Below are 21,492 nucleotides of genomic sequence, written 5' to 3' on the forward strand. Positions count from 1 at the left end.
AAAAAAAAAAAAAAAAAAAAAACTGTAGCAGTACTGACTCTATGTTAGAGAAAAGCTTGTTTGCTTGAACACAGTTACTGCGTTTCCTGAGACTGTAGATTATTCATTAAAAACAGCCTCAGAAATACAGGACCTTCAGCAGACATAAAAGAAAAAACACTGACAAACAACTCTGGGAATGGGCTGAGTGGCTTGATAAGAATAGCCTGATGGTACCTGCAGAAAGTCATACAACATTGACCAAGAAAACAGTGATTGCCTGCCTGCCTGCCTGAGACTTCACACATGTCATAAGAATGCTCTGATCAGCCAGGTACAGTGGTTTAGATTGGTATTCCTAGCACTTCAGGAAGCTGAGGTAGGAGGATTGCTTGAGGCCAGGAGGATGAAACCAGCCTGTGCAAAAAAGTGAGACCCTGCCTCTACACAAACAAAAATAATAATAATAATTAATAATAATAATAGCTAGGTATGGTGGTGCATGCCTGTCATCTTATCTACTCAGGAGGATCACTTGAGTCCAGGAGGTCAAGGCTGCACTGAGCCAAGATAACATCACTGCACTCCAGCCTGGGTGACAAAGTGAGACCCTGTGTCCAAAAAGAGAGAGAGAAAAAAAAAGCTAAGGCTATTTTCAGGTTAGGTCAGGCTTAGTAACAAAAAGTTTTTGTGAAATGCTTCGATCATTGTTTGCCCTGCTCCTAATTTCCCTTAAAACCTCCTGGATCAGAGAGGTGGTCTTTGAAGATGAGTTCACAGCCTCCCTCGAGTTTTTGGCTTCCTGAATATAGCTAACTTTCCCTTTCACCAACATTCATCTCTAGACTTTTGGCTTTCAAGCAACAAGTGGCCTAGATCTGGGTTTGGTTACAAATTTCGGCAAGCCCAGCCAGAAGCCGTGTGCTCTGGGCTGTTTGCACCCTGTCAGCTCCCAACAGACAAAGCAATTGGTCACAGCTTCATACCAGGACTAACTCATCCATATTGTTGGGAGGACTTCTTGGTTCCCAAGAGGTGGAGCAATTGATGGCGGCAGCAGGTCAGGGCTAACTCACTCACATTACCAGAGGTTAGCGGCAAATGCTCCGCGGCACTGGCTACTCATGGCAGAAGGGAACTGCAGAGACAGTCCCAAAGTCTGCCAAAGATAGGCTGCCAAAACTCTTTCTACTTCAGGGAAACTTCCTCCTTTCCCCCATTCAGTGCTGACTGCCTACTTTCACTTTTAGTTGGTGAAAGGAACTAGCTTTTCTTTTTTTCTTTTTTTTTTGAGATGGAGTCTCGCTCTGTCACCCAAGCTGGAGTGCAGTGGCACGATCTTGGCTCACTGCAAGTTCTGCCTCCTGGGTTCACACCATTCTCCTGCCTCAGCCTCCCGAGTAGCTGGGACTACAGGTGCCCACCACCACGCCTGGCTAATTTTTGTATTTTGTATTTTTAGTAGAGACAGGGTTTCACCTTGTTAGCCAGGATGGTCTCGATCTCCTGACCTCGTGATCTGCCCACCTTGACCTCCCAAAGTGCTGGGAAACTAGCTTTTTGGATGAGCTGATGAACTCTACAACCAGGTAAGTTTACTGGGGTGCAAAGTAGTAGTCTACTTTCTTTACCATTTGGGCCTTTGGACCATTTGTGGTACCACCAGTAGAAGTAATGACTCATAGTGACTCCATACCAGTCTCTTCCTTTGTGAAAGCCTGGGTTGGAAAAGTGCTTCATTTATTTTGGTTGTGTTTTGTTTGTGTCCACCATGGGAGGTTTTTTTCATCAATCCCCTCTCAGAGCCCGCTGTGGTTCATATTGGCTGACTGGTCAGCCTACAGTGATAACCCTATGACAAAAAAGTTAATCTACTGCAATAAGGTGTGGCCAATGTACGTGACACATGAGGAAGATAGGTGGCCATTACATGGTTCTTTGAATTTAATGTTATGCAGCTTGAACATTTCTATCTGAGATCAGGAAATTGGGACTGCATACCTTGTATTCAAGCTTTTATGTTGGTACATAATAAGCATGCTTCCCAGAAAGGTTGCTGGCTGATGGTGCAAACAGGACCAAATCAGGTAAAATCTCCTCACTCTCCATCACCTGAGGAGGAAGAGAAGGAGATAGGATAATCTTGTCAACTATAAACCCTCCACAGGCAAATGATGCTGAGGCTTTGCAGGTGCCTGTCCCATTGCAGCCTGCTCTGGCGCCTGTGCAGCCTCCCATGGAGGCCCCAGCTGCAGTACCAGCACAGTATCCTGAGTTGCCCCATCTCTGCCCCCTCCACCAGAGGATTATCCAGATAATCCAGACTTACAGGGTGCGGTGGCCCCTCCTCATTTTAAAGGTAGCCAAGAAATAGGCTCCCCTTTTAAGACCTGACAAGGCAACTAAATTTGACCAGAGCATACACCCTCATGGTGCAGAACAATTTCTGTCATGCAAATTCCCCGCTGGAGGATTAAATGCACAGGGCCATACTCCTGGGCTATTTTGGTTATTCACCATTTTCTATCTTTGACTAAGTAAATTGAACAAAATTCAAGTCCATCCTATAGAGATGATCCATAGGAGATGACTGAAATATTCACCAGTATTTTTTCTACTCACCATTCCACAATAGCAGGTGTACAAGCATTATTAAATTTTATGATGAAAGGGGGTTATTTTTAGACAAGACTAATGATGGAGCCAGAAGGCTATACCAGGAAGACCCTGCTGGGTCCTCCAACACCCCAGAGGCAATTCCTTAGTGAAACTCAAATGAAATCTTAATAATGAGGTTATATCTTGACTGTAGGATTACTCCTAAGAAAGGGAGTACCTAAGCAGCAAAGCCTCAATAAAAAACATCCATGACCTCTGGTAGGAGGCCAATGAAAACCCAGCCGCTTGGTTGGAACAAGTGTATCAGGCTCACAGAAAACATTCAGATATTGATCCAGAGGCTCTGGAACATGTTTGGGTCATAAATATAACTTTCATCAGCCAAAGTGCTTCTGACATTAACAGAAAATTAGAAAAGTAGGAAGGGACTGTTGGAATGAACCCTTCCCAGTTTACTGATATTGCTTACAAAGACTTCAATGCTAGAGAAACAAGAAAAGCTAGACAGGAAACCATTTTTTTGGAGACTGTTCAAAAAGGTATAAGGATGAGGGGTGAAATAGAAAAGAATCCCTAGACAAGGACCAGTGTGCCTACAGTGGGGGAATCTGGACATGAGAAGTATGCCTCCCTCAGCTACAGAGAAAAGATGGTAATAAAAAAGACAAGGGAGAGGAAAAGGGAAATATACGCCAAAGAAGGAGATGGTGGAGCAGGATTGTGACTCTGATGAAGACTGATGGGGTACAGGGACTCCACTTGATTTAACAGAGCAACAATAATTTCCCTACAGGAGCCCTGGGTACAAGCGACAGTGGGGAACAAAATGACTGCTTATTGGTTGATACTGTAGCAATGTTTCCAGCCAAGGCTGGAGTCACTGGGAAGTTACAACAGACTCTTTCTTAAGCCCTAAGAATATAAATTGAGGGATATAAGATTGAGGTATTGCTTTCTGTATATGCCAGATTGCCCTATTCCATTGTTGGGCCAAGATTTGTTATGTAAATTAACTGCCCAAGTCACTTTTGCTCCTGAGAAACAACATCTAAGAATCCATCTAAGAATCATCCAAACATGTCCTATGCCTACAGGCACTGGTGATTCAGCCAGAGAAAAGAACTCAAGAACCATTCCTGCTGGAAGTCTACAACAGAGGGAGTAGCACTGTTTGGGAAGACAGGGAACCTGAACTAGCAGTCAAAGCTCAGCCTGTGCACATTGAATTTAAAAAAGCATTAATTCCACATAAAAACAACACTGCTTAAAAGGTAAAGAATTAGAAGTCATACAGGGGGATTACACAGGTTTCTAAAGCACAGACTTATTCAATCATGACAGTCTCAATACAGTACCACTATCTTGCCAGTGAAGAAACCAAACTCCAATTAGTATCAATTTGTGCAAATTTGAGAGCTATTAATGACATTGTTCACGATACCCACCCAATCGTGGCTAACCCATATACCCCACTTACAGCTACCCCGGGGGATTATGGCTGGTTCTCAGCATAGGAATTAAAGGATGCTTTTGTTCAGTGTCTACTAATTGAGGAGAAAGCCCAGTTGTTTTTGCACTTGAATGGCAAGATCTGGAGACTAGGGCAAACTTCCAAAACTGCTAGACTGTACTGCCCCAAATATTTAAGTATTCCTTTACCATTTTTGAAAAAATCTTACTAAAAGATTTGAGAAGCTTGCAATTAAACAGGGGAATACTATTACGATGCATGGATAATTTACTCATTGCTAGCCCCACTTACGAAGACTGTTTATACCAGTTTTTGTTTGATTGTTTTGAAACAAGGTCTCACTCTGCCACCCATGCTAGAGGTGCAGTGGTGTGATCACGGGTCACTGCAGCCTTGCCCTCCTAGGCTCAAGCGAGCTTCCCACCTTAGCCTCCCAAGTAGCTGGGACTGCATGTGTGTGCCACTGCACATGGCTAATTTTTAAAATTTATTTGTTGTAGAGATGGGGTCTCACAGTGTTGTCCAGACTGGCCTTGAACTTTTGTGCTTAAGCGATCCTTCAACTGTGGCCTCCCAAAGTGTCTGGATTACAGGCGTGAGCCACCGCACCCAGCCAATACTAGTTTTAAACAGCCCGGTGGAACTGGATCATAAAGTATCTCTTTGCAAATATGCAAAGAGCAGGTAGTCTATTTAGGGGTTTGCCTGCAATAAGGTAGGCACAGTCTGATGCCTGACAGGTAACAAGCAATAGACACTATCAAGGCTCTCAAAAATCAGATAACTAAAAGGAGTCTTAGGTATAGTTGGCTTTTGTCACCTTTGATCCCTAATTTTGGTCTCATAGTAAAGCACTTATCTGAGGCATTTAAAATGTCAAGAGTCAGAACCTTTATATTAGACAGTGGAATGCCAGCAGTCATTCAATAACATTAAAGAAAAACTAAGGAAATTCTTTATGGGCCCCCAAGATGTTTACTCTAAGACAGTTATGTTGAATTTCACTCTGACCATGTAAATTGTGGCTTATCTTCACAGGCATGGAACAAGAGACATAAGTCATCTCTCTTCTCACCTGAGACAAATGCGTATCTGATTGCTCCCCCTGCCTGTTTATCTTACGTAAAAATGCAGATTCATTGAACTAGATGAATGTTTAAGTGACTGTTCCCCTACCCTCTTACATGTGAAGGCTAATCAAAGACTCAAAAGAATGCAACTGCTTGCCTCTTATCTACCCATACCCTTTTAAAAATGTATCTTCTTCTTTCAATACCTGGCCTTTTCCCTTTAAATATTGGGATCCCAAGAACCTCTTTGGAAAAAGCATGAAACACAATGTTTCCTGTGGATCTACGTTCTTTCCTGGGCATGTCCTCAACCTTGGCAAATAAGCCTAAAATGATCAGGACTCACCTTGGTCATTTTTCTTTAGTTTACATTTCCTAAGCTACACACCCATGCAGCACATGACTATACTGAATACTGTGGGCAACTTCAACATGATGGTATCTGTGTCTCTAAATGTCTCAACAAAGAAAAGGTACAGTAAACATATGGTTTGAAAGATAAAAGTGGTATGCCTCTAAACTGCACTATAGCATTATAGTATTTATATGTCTTTGTCCAGGGTTCCTGGCTCATAACTTCTATAGCCCTCATTATAGTCTTGTTATAGTGCTGGGACACTTTAGGCTCAGCAAACAGACTCTCTCTCTCTCTGACTTTCTCCTGCCCTCCTTTCACCTGCCCAAGGCAGGACTCTGCACATCATAAGATCCTCATTCCAGAGAGGGTCCTGCCCCATTCTTAGGAGGTGGGAATGCTGCACAGAGAGGCCAAGAAGAATCTGGATAAGCCTTGGTGGGTTTCCCCATCTCAGACAACTAGTGTTAGATCATCCCTTCTGGTCCAGTTGCATTTGTACATGGTTGTCAATCATGTCTACCCAATGATATCTCCATTGAAGGCTCAAGAGGACAGGGCTCACGGAGCTTCCAGAAAGCTGAACACGTGGAGGCTGACAAAACTCTTCCCTATGCCAGGAGGGTGGCACACCCCAACTCCACAGAAGCTCCTGGATTAGGGACCCCTCCAGACTCACCCTATGTAGCTCTTCATCTGGCTGTTTATTTGTATCATGTAAAATACCCTTTGTAATAAACCAGTAAACATAAGTGTTTCCCTGAGTTGTGTGAGCACTCTAGCAAATTAATCAAACACAAAGAAGAGGTCATGGGAACCCCAACTTGAAGCTGGTGGGTCAGATGTTCTAGAGACCTGGAGTTGCTATCTTGGGAAGGAGGGGACAGTCTTGGGAGACTGAGCCTACAACCTGTGGGATCTGATGCTATCTCCAGGTAGGCGGTGTCACAATTGAACTGGAGGACACCTAGCTGGTGTCCCCTCCAGAGCTGCTTGCTTGCTTGGTGTGTGGGGAGAAATTCCCCTATATGTGGTCATAGAAGTCTTCCATGTTGATGGTTGCTGTGGTGTGAGAGCAGAAGAAAAACACGTTGGAGGTGGTTTTCCCACACACAGGCACTTACTATGAATGGAGCTTGCAGGACTGGAAGTTGCTCTGGGTGAGTCAGGGAGTGTGTGTTGCGTGCAGGTGAAAGCCTAGGACGTTACTGCAAACTGTTGTGGACTTTATCAACAGTAGGACACTTAGGCTACACTAAATTTGTTAAAATATTGTTCTTTCTTCAATAAATTAACCTTAGGTTTCTGTATCTTTTTCACTTTATAAACCTTTTAATTTTTTAAACTTTTTGACTCTTGTAATAACGCTTAGTTTAAAACACAACTGTACAGCTTTTCTTTATAAGCTTTTTTCTATTTAAAAAAATTTTTTTTTAGTTTTTAAACTTTTCTGTTAAAAATTAAGACACAAACACACACATTAGCTCAGGCCTAAACAGGGTCAGGATCATCAATATCACTGTCTTCCATGTGTTGTCTCACTGAAAGGTCTTCAGGGGCAGTAACACGTATGAAGCTGCCGCGTCTTATGATAACAATGCTTCCTTCTGGGGTATTTCCTGAAGGATCTTGGCTGAATCTGCTTTTCAGTCAGCTTCTTTTTTGGAAAGCAGAGGCCGGGCATGGTGGCTCACACCTGTAATCCCCGTACTTTGGGAGGACAAGGTAGAAGGATCACATATAGCCAGGAGTTCAAGACCAGTTTAGACAACAGAGCAAGAACCTGTCTCTACAAAAAGTAAAGATAAAAAATATTAGTTGGGTGTGATAGTGTGCATCTGTTGTCCAGCTACTTGGGGGACTGAGGTGAGAGGATGGCATGAGCCCAGTTCAACACTTCAGTGAGCTATGATTATGCTGCTGCAGTCCAGCCTGGGCAACAGAGCGAGACTCTGTCTCAAAAACAAAACAAAACTAGAAAGAGTACACTCTAAAATAATAATAAAAGTATTGTAAACACATAAACCAGTAACAGTCATTTATGATCATTATCAAGTATTGTGTACTGTATGTAACTCTCCAAGCTATACTCTTATACACTGGCAGCTCAGGTTTGCTTATACCAGGACCACCACAAACATGTGAGTCATGCATTGTACTACCATGTTATGATAGTTACTATGCCACTAGGTCACAGAAATTGCTCAGCTCTGTTATAATCTATGGAACCACCTTCCTATATGCAGTCTGTTGTTGGCTGAAATATCGTTATGCAGCCCATGACTGTGCATTGGCATTTGTCCACTTGGTCTTCAGCCTAGCTTTGTACTTTGTCTTTGACATTTTGGCTTCCACTGCAATTTACTTCAGGCTTGGACTCCTTGAGGATCTCTCCAACCCTGCCATGGTCTGTTTCTTGCCACCAGTCCCTAGCTGCACATTCTTAGGGCAGCTGCCCCAGCTTAGTCTGATTTATGGGGCCCCTTATCCCATAACTTTTAGAATCTTGACCAAGTCAGGCTACCCGGCAGGAGGAAATGTCAAAGGCAGAGGCAAAAGTGGCCCTCTCACTTTGACTGTATCTCCAGGGTCTTCCTTTGCATGGTCTCCTTTCCTTCCACCCTCAAGTCCATTCCTCTCCTGTTTCTCTCCGCCCCTCCAGGTTTCCTCCTTTAACCACATCACCTAGAGTCATCTTCACCATGCAAAGTGGTTTTGTTCAAACTAATGTATTAACACTCAACTCAATGCAGTTGCCCTTTGAATGATCACACCCAGGAGACTTTTTTCTAATGAGTGTTCACCTTGACTGTACTATATTTCAGTGTTGATCATTTTGTCCTTTGGCTCAGATAGCTGTAAACTGCCTTCTATTTCACTGATTCATCATTCTCTCATCTTCCTTTCCCATCTTCAAATGTGGACATTTCTTAAAGGTCATTCTCTGTTCATTTTTTTTCAAAAAATTTTAATAAAATGTACATAATAAAATGTACCTTAACCCTGTTCAAATGTACACTTCATTCATGTTGAGTATATTCGCATTGTTGTGCGACCAGTCTCCAGAACTTTTCCTCTTGCAAAACTGAAATTCTTACACCCATAAAACAACTCCCTATTTGCCCTTCCCCCAGCCCCTGACAATCACTCTTCTACTTTCTGTCTCTATGAATCTAACTACTCTAGCAACCTCATGTAAGTAGAATCATACAGTATTTGTCTTTTGACTGGCTTTTTCACTGAGTATAATGTGATGGTTAATTTTATGTGTCAACTTGGCTGAGCCACCATACCCATACGTTTGGCCAACATTATTCTGGGTGTTTCTGTGAAGGTGTTTTTTGGATGAGATTAATAGTTAAATCAATGGACTCTAAGTAAAGCAGATTAACCTCTGTAATGTGGGTGGACCTCATCCAATTAGGTGAAGACTTTACTAGAGCAAAGACTGACTTCCCCTGAACAAGGAGTTGAGCCAGCAGACTGCCTTTGGCCTTGAACCATAACTCTTCCCTAGGTCTCCAGCCTGCCAGCCAATACAATCAGATTTTCACTCACCAGTCCTCCACAACTGCATGAGCTAATTCTTTAAGCCTCTTTTTCGCTCTGTGTAGAGACACACACACACACACACACACACACACACACACACACACCCCTGCTGGTTCTGTTTCTCTGGAGAACACTAATACAAATAATAGCCTCAGGGCTCAGCCATGTCGTAGCATGTGTCAGAACTTCCTTCCAAGACTGAATCATATTCCATTGTATGTATATACCACACTTTATCCACTCATCTGTCAATAGACACTTGGGTTGCTTCCACCTTTTGGCTGTTGCGAATAATGCTGTTATAAACACAGGTGTACAAAAATCTCTTCAAGACACTGCTTTTACTTCTGTTGTTTATATACCCAGATGTGAAACAGTTGGATCATATGGTAATTCTATTTTTAATTTTTTTCCATAGTGGCTACACCATTTTACATTCCCACCAGCCATGTACAAAAGTTCTAATTTCTCTATATCCTTGCCATCATTTATTTTTTGTTTTGTTCCTTTTGGGTTGAGGTTTCTTCCTTTTTTTTTTTTTTGAGACAGGGTCTTGCTCTGTCACCCAGGCTGGAGTGCAGTGGTGCAATTATAGCTCACTACAGCCTTGAACTCCTGGGCTCACACAATCCTCCTACCTCAGCCTCTTGGGTAGCTGGGACTACAGGTGTGTGCCACAATTCCCCTCTAATATTTTTTTAAATTTTTTGCAGAGATCTGGTCTCACTATGTTACACAGGATGGTCTTGAACACCTGCCCTCAAGTGATCCTCTTGCTTCAGCTTCCCTAATGCTGGAATTGCAAGTATAAGCCACTGTGCCTGGGTGTGTGTGTATGTGTGTGTGTGTGTGTGTGTATGTGTGTGTGTGTGTGTAATACTAGCCATCCTAATGGATTGCAGTGGTACCTCATTGTGGCTTTGAGTTGCATTTTCCCAGTGACTGGGATGTCGAGCATCTTTTCATGTGCCTGTGGGCCATTTGCACATCTTTTTTGGAGAAATATCTATTTAAATATTTTGCCCATTTTTTAATCAGATTGTTTTCATGTGGCTGAGATATAGAAGTTCTTTATATATTCTGGTTATTAACCCCTTATCAGATAGATTATTTACAAATACTTGCTCCCATTCTGTAGGTTGCCTTTTCACTCTGTTGATCTTGTCCTTCAACGCACAGAAGTTCTAACTTTTGTTGTCCAATTCATCTATTTTTATGTTATTTTACAAATCCCTTATCATCAATTTTTTTGTTGCCTGTGCTTTTGGTGTAATAGCCAAGGAATCATTGCCAAATGCAATGTCATAAAGCTTTTCCCCTCTGTTTTCTTCTACCAGTTTTATAGTTTTATAGCTTTTAACTTTAATTTTTAACTTCATCCATTTTAACTTTAGAAAATCCATTTTAAGTTAATTTGGATATATTGTATAAGACAAGGATCCTACTTCATTCTTTTATATGTGGATACCTCCTTCCTTTTGGAAATTTTCCTTTCAGTAATCTTACTACCTCCATAGCTTTAGTTTAGATGTTTTTGTTGTTGTTGTTTCCAAGGGGTGATCAAATCCATATATCCGGCTTTTACCACCTTCCTGAGTTCTATTCCCCCAATTTTCAACCACCACTGAAAATTTAGTTTGACTAAGTACAACAACCTATTGTGTGAAGAAACAACATGTCCCACCCCCACTACGGTGTGGCTTAATGAGCTAAAGTAATATATCAAGATAGACACAATAATCCAAGAAACTAGGGTTCAGAGAAGTAAATATTATTAGGGTGCATCGTGCGCTGTTCCAGAGTGAGGCATGTAGGGTCTTGGGGACAGAACAATCTGGTCTCTAATAACGTTTTCTCTTACAGCACAGGCACATTTCATGAGCCTTTCCCACTACCTAGGTGTTACAGTTTGGATGTGGTTTGTTTGGCCTCACTAAGTCTCACGTTGAAATCTGATTTCCAGTGTTGGAGGTGGCATCTGGCGGGCAATATTTGGACCATGGGGGTACATCCCTCATGAAAGGCTTGCTGACGTTATGGCAGGAGTGACTGAGTTCTCACTCTTAGTTCCCGAGAGAATTGCTTGTTGAAAACAAACTTGTACCTCCTACATGCTCTCCTTCTAGAAGAGGATCTAAGGAAATTTATAATAAAAGCAGAGGAACACTGAAACCAAACCCAATTCATATCAGTAATAGCTACCATTTGTTAAGCTTCCACAATGACATGTAAGATGTTAAGCCCTTTATGTTAACAGGATTATCTCATTTATCTCATAAGAATTCTAGAACATAGGTCCTATTATCTTTATTTTATTCGTGAGAAAAGCAGAGACTCAGAAGGCTTAAGTCATAGGCCAAGGTCATCCAGCCAGTTGAATGGTGGAGTGGGGAATATCTGGATCCAGGCAGTCAGACCTTTTTTTTTTTTTTGAGACGGAGTCTCTGTCGCCCAGGCTGGAGTGCAGTGGCTTGATCTCGGCTCACTGCAAGCTCCGCCTTCCGGGTTCACGCCATTCTCCTGCCTCAGCCTCCCAAGTAGCTGGGACTACAGGCGCCCACCACCAGGCCTGGCTAATTTTTTTTTTGTATTTTTAGTAGAGACGGGGTTTCACCGTGTTAGCCAGGATGGTTTCGATCTCCCGAGCTCGTGATCCGCCCGCCAGGCAGTCAGACTTTATTAGAACATGCACTTCAAATTAGCAAGAAGGAATGAGAACAAGAACGACAAAATTAAAAAATGCTGGCCAAAGAAAACTAAAACAATGTACAATATTTAGTCCTCAGATCACTAGCAGTGAAGGCAAAGAAGAATGCATAATGGGTTTCTATAGCTCTCACTGTTCGGTTATAGAAAATATTTCTACATTAGTACAAGAACTTTTCTTCCTAGCCCTCAGTTTTGAGAGGAGTTTATCAAGAAGGTCTCTGAGTTCATTCAATTAATGGCATCATCTAAGGCTGTTTAATAACAAATGCAGAGGTAGTCCACCTAAGGAACTTTTGCCTTTACCTTTGAGACAAAGCCCAGAGCCTCACGTTAGGAGTACAGTTCTCTAAATATAAGCCTCCAGGGCAGAAGCGAGGGGAGGATGGAGGGACACAATGCAGATTTACAGCCTGGTGGGTAAAGCCTTTGTCCTCTCCATGTCTATTGTCACTCTTGAGGTCCAAGCCTCTACTGCACTGTCCGGTTTACTGCACAACCCAACTTGGCTGCTTGCTTCTGGTCTCTCCCCACCAAACCATCCTTCACACTGCTTCCAGGTTAATATTTCCAAGACACTGCATTTGCAAATTCACTCCTCTGTTTAAAAATGTTTCAGTGACTTGCAACTTGTCTACAGTGTGAAGTATAAATTTATTAGCTTGTTGTTTAAAGCCTTCTACAACCAGACCCCGACCGACCTTCACGTCCTATTGAGAGGTGACAGCCTGCTGGCAGCTCTCGCAGCCCTGGCTCGCTCTTGGCGCCTCCGCGGCCTTGGCGCCCACTCTGGCCGGGCTTGAGGAGCCCTTCAGCCCGCCGCTGCACTGTAGGAGCCCCTTTCTGGGCTGGCCAAGGCCAGAGCCAGCTCTCTCAGCTCGCAGGGAGGTGTGAAGGGAGAAGCGTGGGCGGGAACCGGGGCTGCGCTGGGCGCTTGCGGGCCAGCGCGAGCTCCCGGTGGGCGTGGGCTAGGCGGGCCCGCACTCGGAGCGGCAGGCGGCCAGCCCCAGGCAGTGAGCGGCTTAGCACGTGGGCCAGCAGCTGCTGTACTCCATTTGCTGTACTCCATTTCTCGCGGGGCCTTAGCTGCCTCCCCGGGGGGCAGGGCTCGCGACCTGAGCCACCTGCCCGCGCCCCAGCCATGGGCTCCTGCGCGGCCGGAGCCTCCCCAAGGAGCTCCGCCCCCTGATCCAGGGTGCCCAGTCCCATCAACCGCCCAAGTGCTGAGGAGTGCGGGCGCACTGCGCGGGACTGGTAGGCAGCTCCACCTGCGGCCTGTGAGGCATCTACTGGATGAAGCCAGCTGGGCTTCTGAGTCTAGTGGCGACTTGGAGAAACTTTATGGCTAGCTAAGGGATTGTAAATACACCAATCAGCACTCTGTATCTAGCTCAAGCTTTGTAAACACACCAATCAGCACCCTGTGTCTAGCTCAGGGTTTGTGAATGCACCAACCGGCACTCTGTATCTAGTTAATCTGGTGGGGACTTGGAGAACTTTTATGTCTGGCTAAGGGATTGTGAATGCACCGATCGGCACTCTGTATCTAGCTCAAAGTTTGTAAATGCACCAATCAGCACTGTTTGTCTAGCTCACGGTTTGTAAATACACCAATCGACAATCTGTATCTAGCTAATCTAGTGGGGACCTGGAGAACTTGTGTCTAGCTCAGGGATTATAAATGCACCAATCAGCACCCTGTCAAAACGGACCAATCAGCTCTCTGTAAAACAGACCAATCAGCTCTCTGTAAAATGGACCAATCAGCAGGATGTGGGTGGGGCCAGAGAAGAGAATAAAAGCAGGCTGCCCAAGCCCATAGCCGCAACTCATTAGGATTCTCTTTCCAAACTCTGAAAGTGTGGTTGTTTCGCTCTTTAGCTGTACAGTGCATTAATGTGCTATTAACACCACAAAGGTCTGCAGCTTCACTCTTGAAGCTGGTGAGGCCATGACTGCACCGGAATGGAGAAAAAAACTTCACTACGCACCGTCTTTAGAACTGTAACACTCATGGTGAAGGTCTGCAGCTTTACTTCTGAGCCAGCAAGACCATGAACCCACCAGAAGGAAGAAACTTCGGACACGCCGCCTTTAAGAACTGTAACACTCACCACGAGGGCTTCCAGCTTCAGTCTTGAGTCAGTGAGACCCAGAACCCACAAATTCCAGACACTATCACTTTCTATTTCTCCAATGGTGGTGCTTAAATTGGATGATTCATACCCTAGGAGTGTGCATGTGTGGGATGGGGGCTGAAGCGATAGGCTAAAAAACCTAGCGTACCTTCTATTCTAGAGGTGTCAACCAGACAACAGTTATTTTTAAAGTTTGTTTTTATACAAAAACAGATGTTGTAGGGTAGAATGCAACATTTTTATGGGCCTGTGGGCCATTTGTACATTTTTGGAGAAACGGCTATTTAAATACTCCGCCCATTAATTCTAAACTTTAAGACTTCAAAGACCCTGTAAGGATTTTGCTGGGCCACATCCCAAGACCCTGAAGGGTATTCCTCGCCTTCTCTAAACTGCCCAAGTTGGAAGCAGGTGACAAACTGACCCTGGACACTCACCTTTTGTAAATTCCCACCTCCAAGCTTTTTGAGTTTGTAACACTGGCTCCTCTTCCCGAAACCGTTTCCTTCAAGTCCCAGCAACTCTCCCAGACCCTGCTGGGAAGGTGCACCAATTACCTGTCATTCCAGGAAAGCTCATAGCATAAGATGATCCCATTGATCATCTCCCAGAACCAGACTTACTGAAAAGTTCTTAAGGACCAGCTAGTCCAATCCCTCACTGAATAAAGGAGAAGCAAAGTCTAGGGAGATGAGGTGATGCATTGTCCTCCTAATTAGCAGGTGAGCTCCTGGCAGGGCTGGGGTTTCATCTTGTGGGTTCTCTGTAAGGTCGTGCCCGGCACAGGCCAGAAACAATTTCATAAACTCGTCATCTAGACAGCCTTTCACTGACACCATCTCTCCGCGTGGAGGAGCCGCTGGGGTGCGCGGGGCAGGTGTCGTCCGTTTCAGAGGTAAAATAACCGAGCTGCAGACCTCCGGAGGCCGACTATAGCCGGGGTCAGAAGACAGGTTTCCCGTCTCGGGAACAGCGCCCGTCCCTGGGCGTTAGAACATCGGCTGATGTTTAATCTGGTCAGGCAACCATCCAGCGCTTAGTACACCTGGCGCTAATCGGCGGGGATTAATCTCACACCCCGCAGCTGGCGGAAAGCAGCGGGAGGAGGCACCTAGCCCTGGGGTTGAGATCCAAGTTCCCGAGCGCGCAAACCACGCCCCTCTAGTTGCCGATGGCTGTGTGTTCGCGCGCGCGCGCGTGTGTCCCGGAGTGCGCATGCGCAGCGGCGGGGGTTGTTCCGGCAGCCTTTCACTGAGGGGACCCGCCAGTTTCAAATTTAGCGGCGTTTGCCCTGATTCCCGGGGCCTGGCTTTCAGCGTAGCAATTCCGCTGGCGAAGAAGGTGAGGGCAGTGCTGTGTGGCAGCAGAGCTCCTTAAGACGAGGAGGAGCGGGACGAGGAAGGGCAGACTCTGGTGAAATCGCAAACTGGGCGTCTGTTCCGGCCCGGGACTCCTGTATGTAAAGGTGGGTGGCCCGTCCGGAGCGGGAAAACATTCCGGAAGTGGAGGGCCGGGCTAGCGTGATTGACAAGCGGGAACCCCTGTGCGGGGACGGGCAGGCCTACGAAGGTTGTGCCTGCGGTGGAACTGGGCGGTGCGCAGGAGTGGGCAAACACAGCAGCCGCGTGTCTGGGTCTTAGATTTGGCCCAGCTGTGTTGAGCTTTTCATGGATTATCTTACGTAGATAAGACACTGCAACAGTGAGTGAGCACTTGTAACCCACCTGTCTCTTACAGAAACTGAGCCCCAGAGATACTGACTTTAGCAAGGATACAGCTGGGATCCTAAACTTGGCAGTCAGAGCCCAGAGCCGATAAAGTTAGCTGCATGAGTCTAGCTTCCCCCAGGGCGGAAATCGAGGCGGAGCAGGGTACAGTAGGGAGGCCAGGGATGAGTGCAGTTGACCAGATTGTTGACGGAAGTGTCATAAAAGTGGACTTAAATGCTAATAAGCAGCTGGTTGGGTTGCACGCAGGGTGCGAGCTCAGGATGCACGTTGGAGGGGACACAGGGCCAGAGCAAGGTGGGAATGTGGGTATTATGGGCCAGGCCATCCTCCAGATGGTGGAGCACCGCAGCACTGCAGTGTGTGGCCCTGGCTTAACAGCAGTGCGGAAAAGCTTTTCTCTTGGGGCTGTGGTGCTTTCCAAGTGTGTGAAGTTAAAACATTTTAGGGCCATACGGTAGATAGTACCTGCCACATAATTGTCTTGGTCAGCCCCGGCTGCCATAACAAAATACCATAAACTGGGTGGCTTAGACACAGCAGTGTGTTTTCTCACAGTCCCAGAGGCTTGGGATGTCCAAGATCAATGTGGGGAGGACACAACTGAGCCCACAGCAATAGTCTGTACTCAGTAATGAGTGATAATTGGGGACTGAAGAAAATGAACACGTTAAGAACTAATATGTTCCTGAAGTGCTTTCACAACTCTAACCTCGTTTTATGAGCATGAGATTTGCTGTCCTGGTGTGTGCCTTGGCACTGGGCGGTGATGGTTGTCCTCCACACAGCCAACCTGAAGAGGGCTGAACAAGTCACTGCAAATGTTTTTAATAGGGCTTAGTGAATCCGTTATACTCAGATTTATCTAAACGTCTATGATTTAGCCTGTGCTGCTTCTGGAATAATGAGATCCATAATTACCACTGACGGGGAAGTGAAATACTACTTATGTTTCTTCTGTATTGTTTGGTGTTGTCATTCTAGAGTTTGGTAACCAAGTCTGTCTTTTTTATCCCACTTACCCTGGTGGGAGGAAAAGTGAGGAGATAGAAAGTTTCAGGTGGCTTGGGGGTCTGGCAGATGTGGTTCAAATCCTGAGTTCAAGCACTTGCTGAGTGACCTTGGGCAAGTCACTTAAGTTTACTGAGTCTCAGTTTCTTTCTCTATAAAATAGAGCTTATAAAAATACCACACAGGGTTGTTGTGGGGTTATCTGAAAACGGTTTGAAACCATTAAAGAACTGGCCATTTAACTAGATAGGTATTCAAGTCATGGGACCTCCGTTACCCAGCCTCGGAAGAGAAACCTTTACTTACAGCCCCGATGTCTGGCTGGCTACTCATTCATTCATCAGATTTTTGTTGAATGCCTATGAGGTGTTGAAGCACCTAGTTCTGAGTCCTGGAGCCAGAGAAGAGCAAGACAGACAAGGTTCCTCTATTTATGGAACTTATATTCCAGTGAGGAAGAATAAATAGGTTCAGATGGTGCTAAGAGCTATGAATAAATTAAATACAGAGTAATGTGATTTTTAAAAAGTGACTTAGAGCAAGCTAGGGGGTGAGGAGTGGGGGTGGTGTTTGACCACTGTCCAGCTGCCAGACAGCTGGAGAGGCTTCTCTGAGGAGGTGAGCCAAAGCCTGGATATTGAGGACTCCTCCTCCAGGCCAAGGGGAAGCAGCAAGTGCAAGGCCCGAGCTGAGTAGATGAGACTGGGAGCCTGACCAGACTCAGGCTGACCAGTGCTCTGTCTTGAGAGGAGCTGCTGGTCAGCTTTTTCTCTTGGGATTCAGAACGAGGAGACATGAAGACTTTTTACTTGGCAGTGGGAGCTGAAGCTGAAAGGTCCAGGGGCTGATGAGGCCATGTGTAAGCGAAAGTTTGGGATAAGCAGAAACCGAGTGTGCTGAGGGAGTGAGATTGTGGCTGTATCCGACACCTGGCTGAGCAGGAGAGTGAACCCCATGGGTGTGTGTTTGCTGGTGACGTTCCTGGAGCTGTCTTGAAGTCCGAGCTACCTTGCAGTTCTAGTGTGCTTTTGTTTTTGGCTTTCCCAGATAGTTTCAATTCTTACTCTCAGTTTATGAACCTCCCTTCAGTGAACCTCCCTTTACTTATGCTGGATATCTCTTGCAACCGGATGAGCTTCACTAAAGCACAGTCATTTGGACCTGGATTCGAATCCCTGGTTTTCCACTTTTTAGCTGTGACTTTGAGCAATTATTTAATTTCTGTAAGCATCAGTATCCAGTAGCTGTATCCTTATAGTGTTGTACAGATTAAATGAGATAATAAAAGCAAAAGACCACTGTAGAGTGTTTAACACATAGGAGGTACTCAAAATTTGTTAGGTACCTTTCTTCCCCTTTCCTTCATGTGTTAAAGCTTTTTCAGTACATACCCCTCTCTCAGGATTGAATTGTCGTCATGTTTTGTAATTACCCTTCTTGTAGTAATTCCTCTACCTCTGTAGTCATGTTTTTCTTTTTTCATTTTTTCTTGTCCCCAGAATGTCTAACAAAACAGCCAAATACACCTCTGTAAAGACAGAGGGTGAAATAGTGCTAGTTCTGTGAGTTCTCTCTTCTTGTGCAAATCCATAAACTGCCACCAATCTGTAGTCATTTTAATTGCCCTTAAACCGAAGAGCATCGTGGCAACTACCTTTCCCCTCGTAAATACAGTGACACTACTACTAGCCTTATTGAGGCCAAAGTTATAAAGATGGGCTCTACATCTACTAATATTAATAAAATGGGTTTGGGACTTACTAACATTTGTGCTGAGAAGAGACAGACGTAGCAAAAACTTGGAGAAGTGAATTCCAAAGAGAGAGGTGTGGGAACCAGGATGGAAGAGTCAGGCCTCCAGATAGCGTTTACCTCTCCTTTCTTCCTTGAATCAATATCTCAGATAATTAGGTTCAGAAGAGGAGAAAAAAAAAAGATGACGTCAACGTGGAGCAGAGTTTTTCTTAGACCTTAGCCTAGCAAGGAAAGAGAAATGCCTGGTCTCAGTACTGGGAAGCTGTTCCAGTCAGAGCTCCGTGGCTGTGAAGAGAGCTCTCCTGTCTGGAGCCAAACAGAAAGCTCATAGGTCTTGAGGCCAGAAAAATTAGTAGGTGGCGGCTCTGGTTGGTGCTGGAAATGGAGGCCAGGATGAACTAAGAAGCAAACTAAAGATACTTGTAAGATAAGGACGTGTAGGCCGGGTGCGGTGGCTCACGCCTGTAATCCCAGCACTTTGGGAGGCCGAGGTGGGCAGATCACGAGGTCAGGAGATTGAGACCATCCTGGCTAACACGGTGAAACCCCATCTCTACAAAAAAAAAAAAAAAAATACAAAAAATTAGCCGGGCTTGGTGGTGGGCGCCTGTAGTCCCAGCTACTCGGGAGGCTGAGGCAGGAGAATGGCGTGAACCCAGGAGGCGGAGCTTGCAGTGAGCCGAGATCACGCCACTGCACTCCAGCCTGGGCGACAGAGCGAGACTCCGTCTCAAAAAAAAAAAAGATAAGGACGTGTATGTTAACTTGCGCTATCCAAACAAGCTGTGCTTATGGTCCTCTGCCTGTGCGTCATGATTTTCCAGGACTTCACAACGGGATAAAGTGAAGTAGCCTCGGCTTGTGAATGTGCATTGCAGAGATGTGGGAGAAGAAAGCTGCAAAAGTAATTATAAGCAACACCCTTGATCCTAGGCGTGCTTGTCTTTGAGAAGAGCGCTCTAAGCCTTTTGTAGAGGCATTAGAAAAGTGTCCAAGCCACGGTGAAATGCAGGGGAGATTCGGTTTAGGGGCTTTCCTGGTCTGCATTGTGCTGGAGCCCGTTAAATGCCGCTAGATGGAGTGCGTGATTCTGGTATGGCCTCATGTGGACCTGCGAAGGATGGAGAGAACATGGTCTCTGCTTCCCAGAAAAATGTACAACTCAAGGAGAAATTTGATAACAAGTGTGGAGACTGCTCTCAGATACTGCTCCAGATTTCAAGCCGCTTCTTCCTGAACCGTGAGAGAGCGACCTAATGTATTTATTTTTCCTAGGTCCATGGCTAATGAAACACAGAAGGTTGGTGCCATCCGTTTTCCTTTTCCCTTCACGCCCTATTCCATCCAGGAAGACTTCATGGCAGAGCTGTACCGGGTTTTGGAGGCTGGCAAGATTGGGATATTTGAGAGTCCAACTGGCACTGTGAGTATGAACAGTGAGAGATGCCGATAAAGACAACTTAACGGCAGCCGTGCTAGCCTCTGCTGTTTGCCCGTCCAGAGATTTTCATAGTTTGAAGTTGGGCAGACTAGTCTCTCAGTTTATCTTTCTGGGTAATAGTCACTTCCTCTATTAAAGTCTTTTTATTTATTTATTTTTTTTTTGAGACGGAGTCTCGCTCTGTCGCCCAGGCTGGAGTGCAGTGGGGCGATCTCGGCTCACTCACTGCAAGCTCCACCTCCCGGGTTCACGCCATTCTCCTGCCTCAGCCTCCCGAGTAGCTGGGACTACAGGCGCCCGCCACCACGCCCGGCTAATTTTTTGTAGTTTTAATAGAGATGGGGTTTCGCCGTGTTAGCCAGGATGATCTCAGTCTCCTGACCTCGTGATCCGCCCGCCTCGGCCTCCCAAAGTGCTGGGATTGCAGGAGTGAGCCACCGCGCCCAGCCTAAAGTCTTAAACATAGCTCCGTGGTCTGAGAAAAATTAGGCTAAAGTCATTGGTGCCTGCCTATTACGGTAGATGAGATGGCTTTCTTACCAACCAACTCTTTTCTCTCCCTTTCCCCATCCTTGAAATATAATTCTAAGTTTTAGTCTCTGCTGAGTGAACCAGTGTGTTATGATTATGTTTTGAACATAATATTGTCTTGAACAATATGTCTTAATATTCTGTTTTTCTAGAGTTAATAACTGCCTTTTCAAAGTTAGTTTAGTTTTTAATATACCTATGCCAGTTCCTCCCACATCATCCAGTGGCCTCTCAATATGATTTTCCATACAGATAACTCCTGTCTTAGTCGGCCAGGACTGCCATAGTAAAATACCGTAGACCGAGTGACTTAACGGGAATTTATTTTCTCACCATTCTGGAGGCTGGAAAGTTGAAGATCCAGGTTCTGGGTTCTGGTTCTGGGGAGGGGTCTCTTCCTGGCTTGCAGACGGCTGCCTTCTTACTGTGGAGCAAGAAAAAAGGAGGAGAAAAACAAATCTTTGGTGTCTCTAGAGGACAAGGGCTGCTCCTTTATGGCTGCTCCCTTATGATCTCCTTTACCCTTGAAGGCCAGATCTGTAGTACAGTCACATGGCAGGGTTAGGATTTCAACATATGTTTGTTTGTTAAGATGGGCAGTCTCACTGTGTGGCCCAGGCTGGTCTCGAACTCAAGCGATCCTCCCCTCAGCCTCCCAAGTACCTGGTGGCTGGCAAGATCCAAGATTACCGGTGCACACCACCATACACAGCTTCTTTTGTTTTGTTTTTGTTCTTTAAAAACATTTTTTTAACATGCATTTTGGTGGGGATACAATTCAGTCCACAGCAGTGACCAATTCCATTTTTACCTTGGAGCCCTCCTGGAATCCTCCATCCTTTCCCTGTCATTTGAATTAGTTGCTCCTCAGACTGACTTGACAGATTTCAGCATGAGTGTTGGTGGGGACAGACGGCTGCACCCACACCACATCAGGGTATATGTCCATTTGGAGGCTTTCCTCAAACGTCTGGCAGCCCTGGACTGCCTGTGTATGCTGAAGAACAGGGCACAGAAAGGCCGAGTCTGCAGGGCAGGCTGGCTGTGGCTGCCAGGCTGGGCTCCTTTGCTGGGGGCCTCCAGTTGCCAGCACATCTGTGGGATTTTCCCTAGAGTCTTCGGTCTCTCAAGAGCAGG

At 45.4% G+C, this 21,492-nt stretch overlaps 1 protein-coding gene and 1 long non-coding RNA gene across 10 annotated transcripts in view; one reads left to right on the forward strand and one right to left on the reverse strand.

Moving 5' to 3' along the window:
* Positions 1-1,899: 1,899 nt before the first annotated feature.
* On the reverse strand, positions 1,900-14,640 carry LOC134759486 (uncharacterized). Its single transcript, XR_010135714.1, has 2 exons — positions 14,448-14,640; positions 1,900-2,091 (listed from the first exon to the last, which is right to left on the reverse strand). It is a non-coding gene; the product is annotated as an uncharacterized LOC134759486 (long non-coding RNA).
* The window catches only part of DDX11 (DEAD/H-box helicase 11), a 31,891-nt gene continuing 24,477 nt past the window's right edge, over positions 14,079-21,492 (forward strand). For 4 of the 9 annotated variants that reach the window (XM_054526791.2, XM_054526785.2, XM_054526792.2 and 1 more), the window contains exons 1-2: positions 14,079-15,355; positions 19,659-19,806. In XM_054526791.2, coding sequence (XP_054382766.1) covers positions 19,663-19,806 — 144 coding nt within the window. In that variant the 5' untranslated portion in view covers positions 14,079-15,355; positions 19,659-19,662. Of the gene's footprint in view, positions 15,356-15,380; positions 15,596-19,658; positions 19,807-21,492 lie in introns of those variants that run through there. The other 5 variants (XM_054526789.2, XM_054526787.2, XM_054526788.2 and 2 more) reach the window with 5 other exon arrangements.

This window comes from Pongo abelii, chromosome 10 (assembly GCF_028885655.2).
Source record: "Pongo abelii isolate AG06213 chromosome 10, NHGRI_mPonAbe1-v2.0_pri, whole genome shotgun sequence".
Taxonomy (NCBI): Eukaryota; Metazoa; Chordata; class Mammalia; order Primates; family Hominidae; genus Pongo; species Pongo abelii.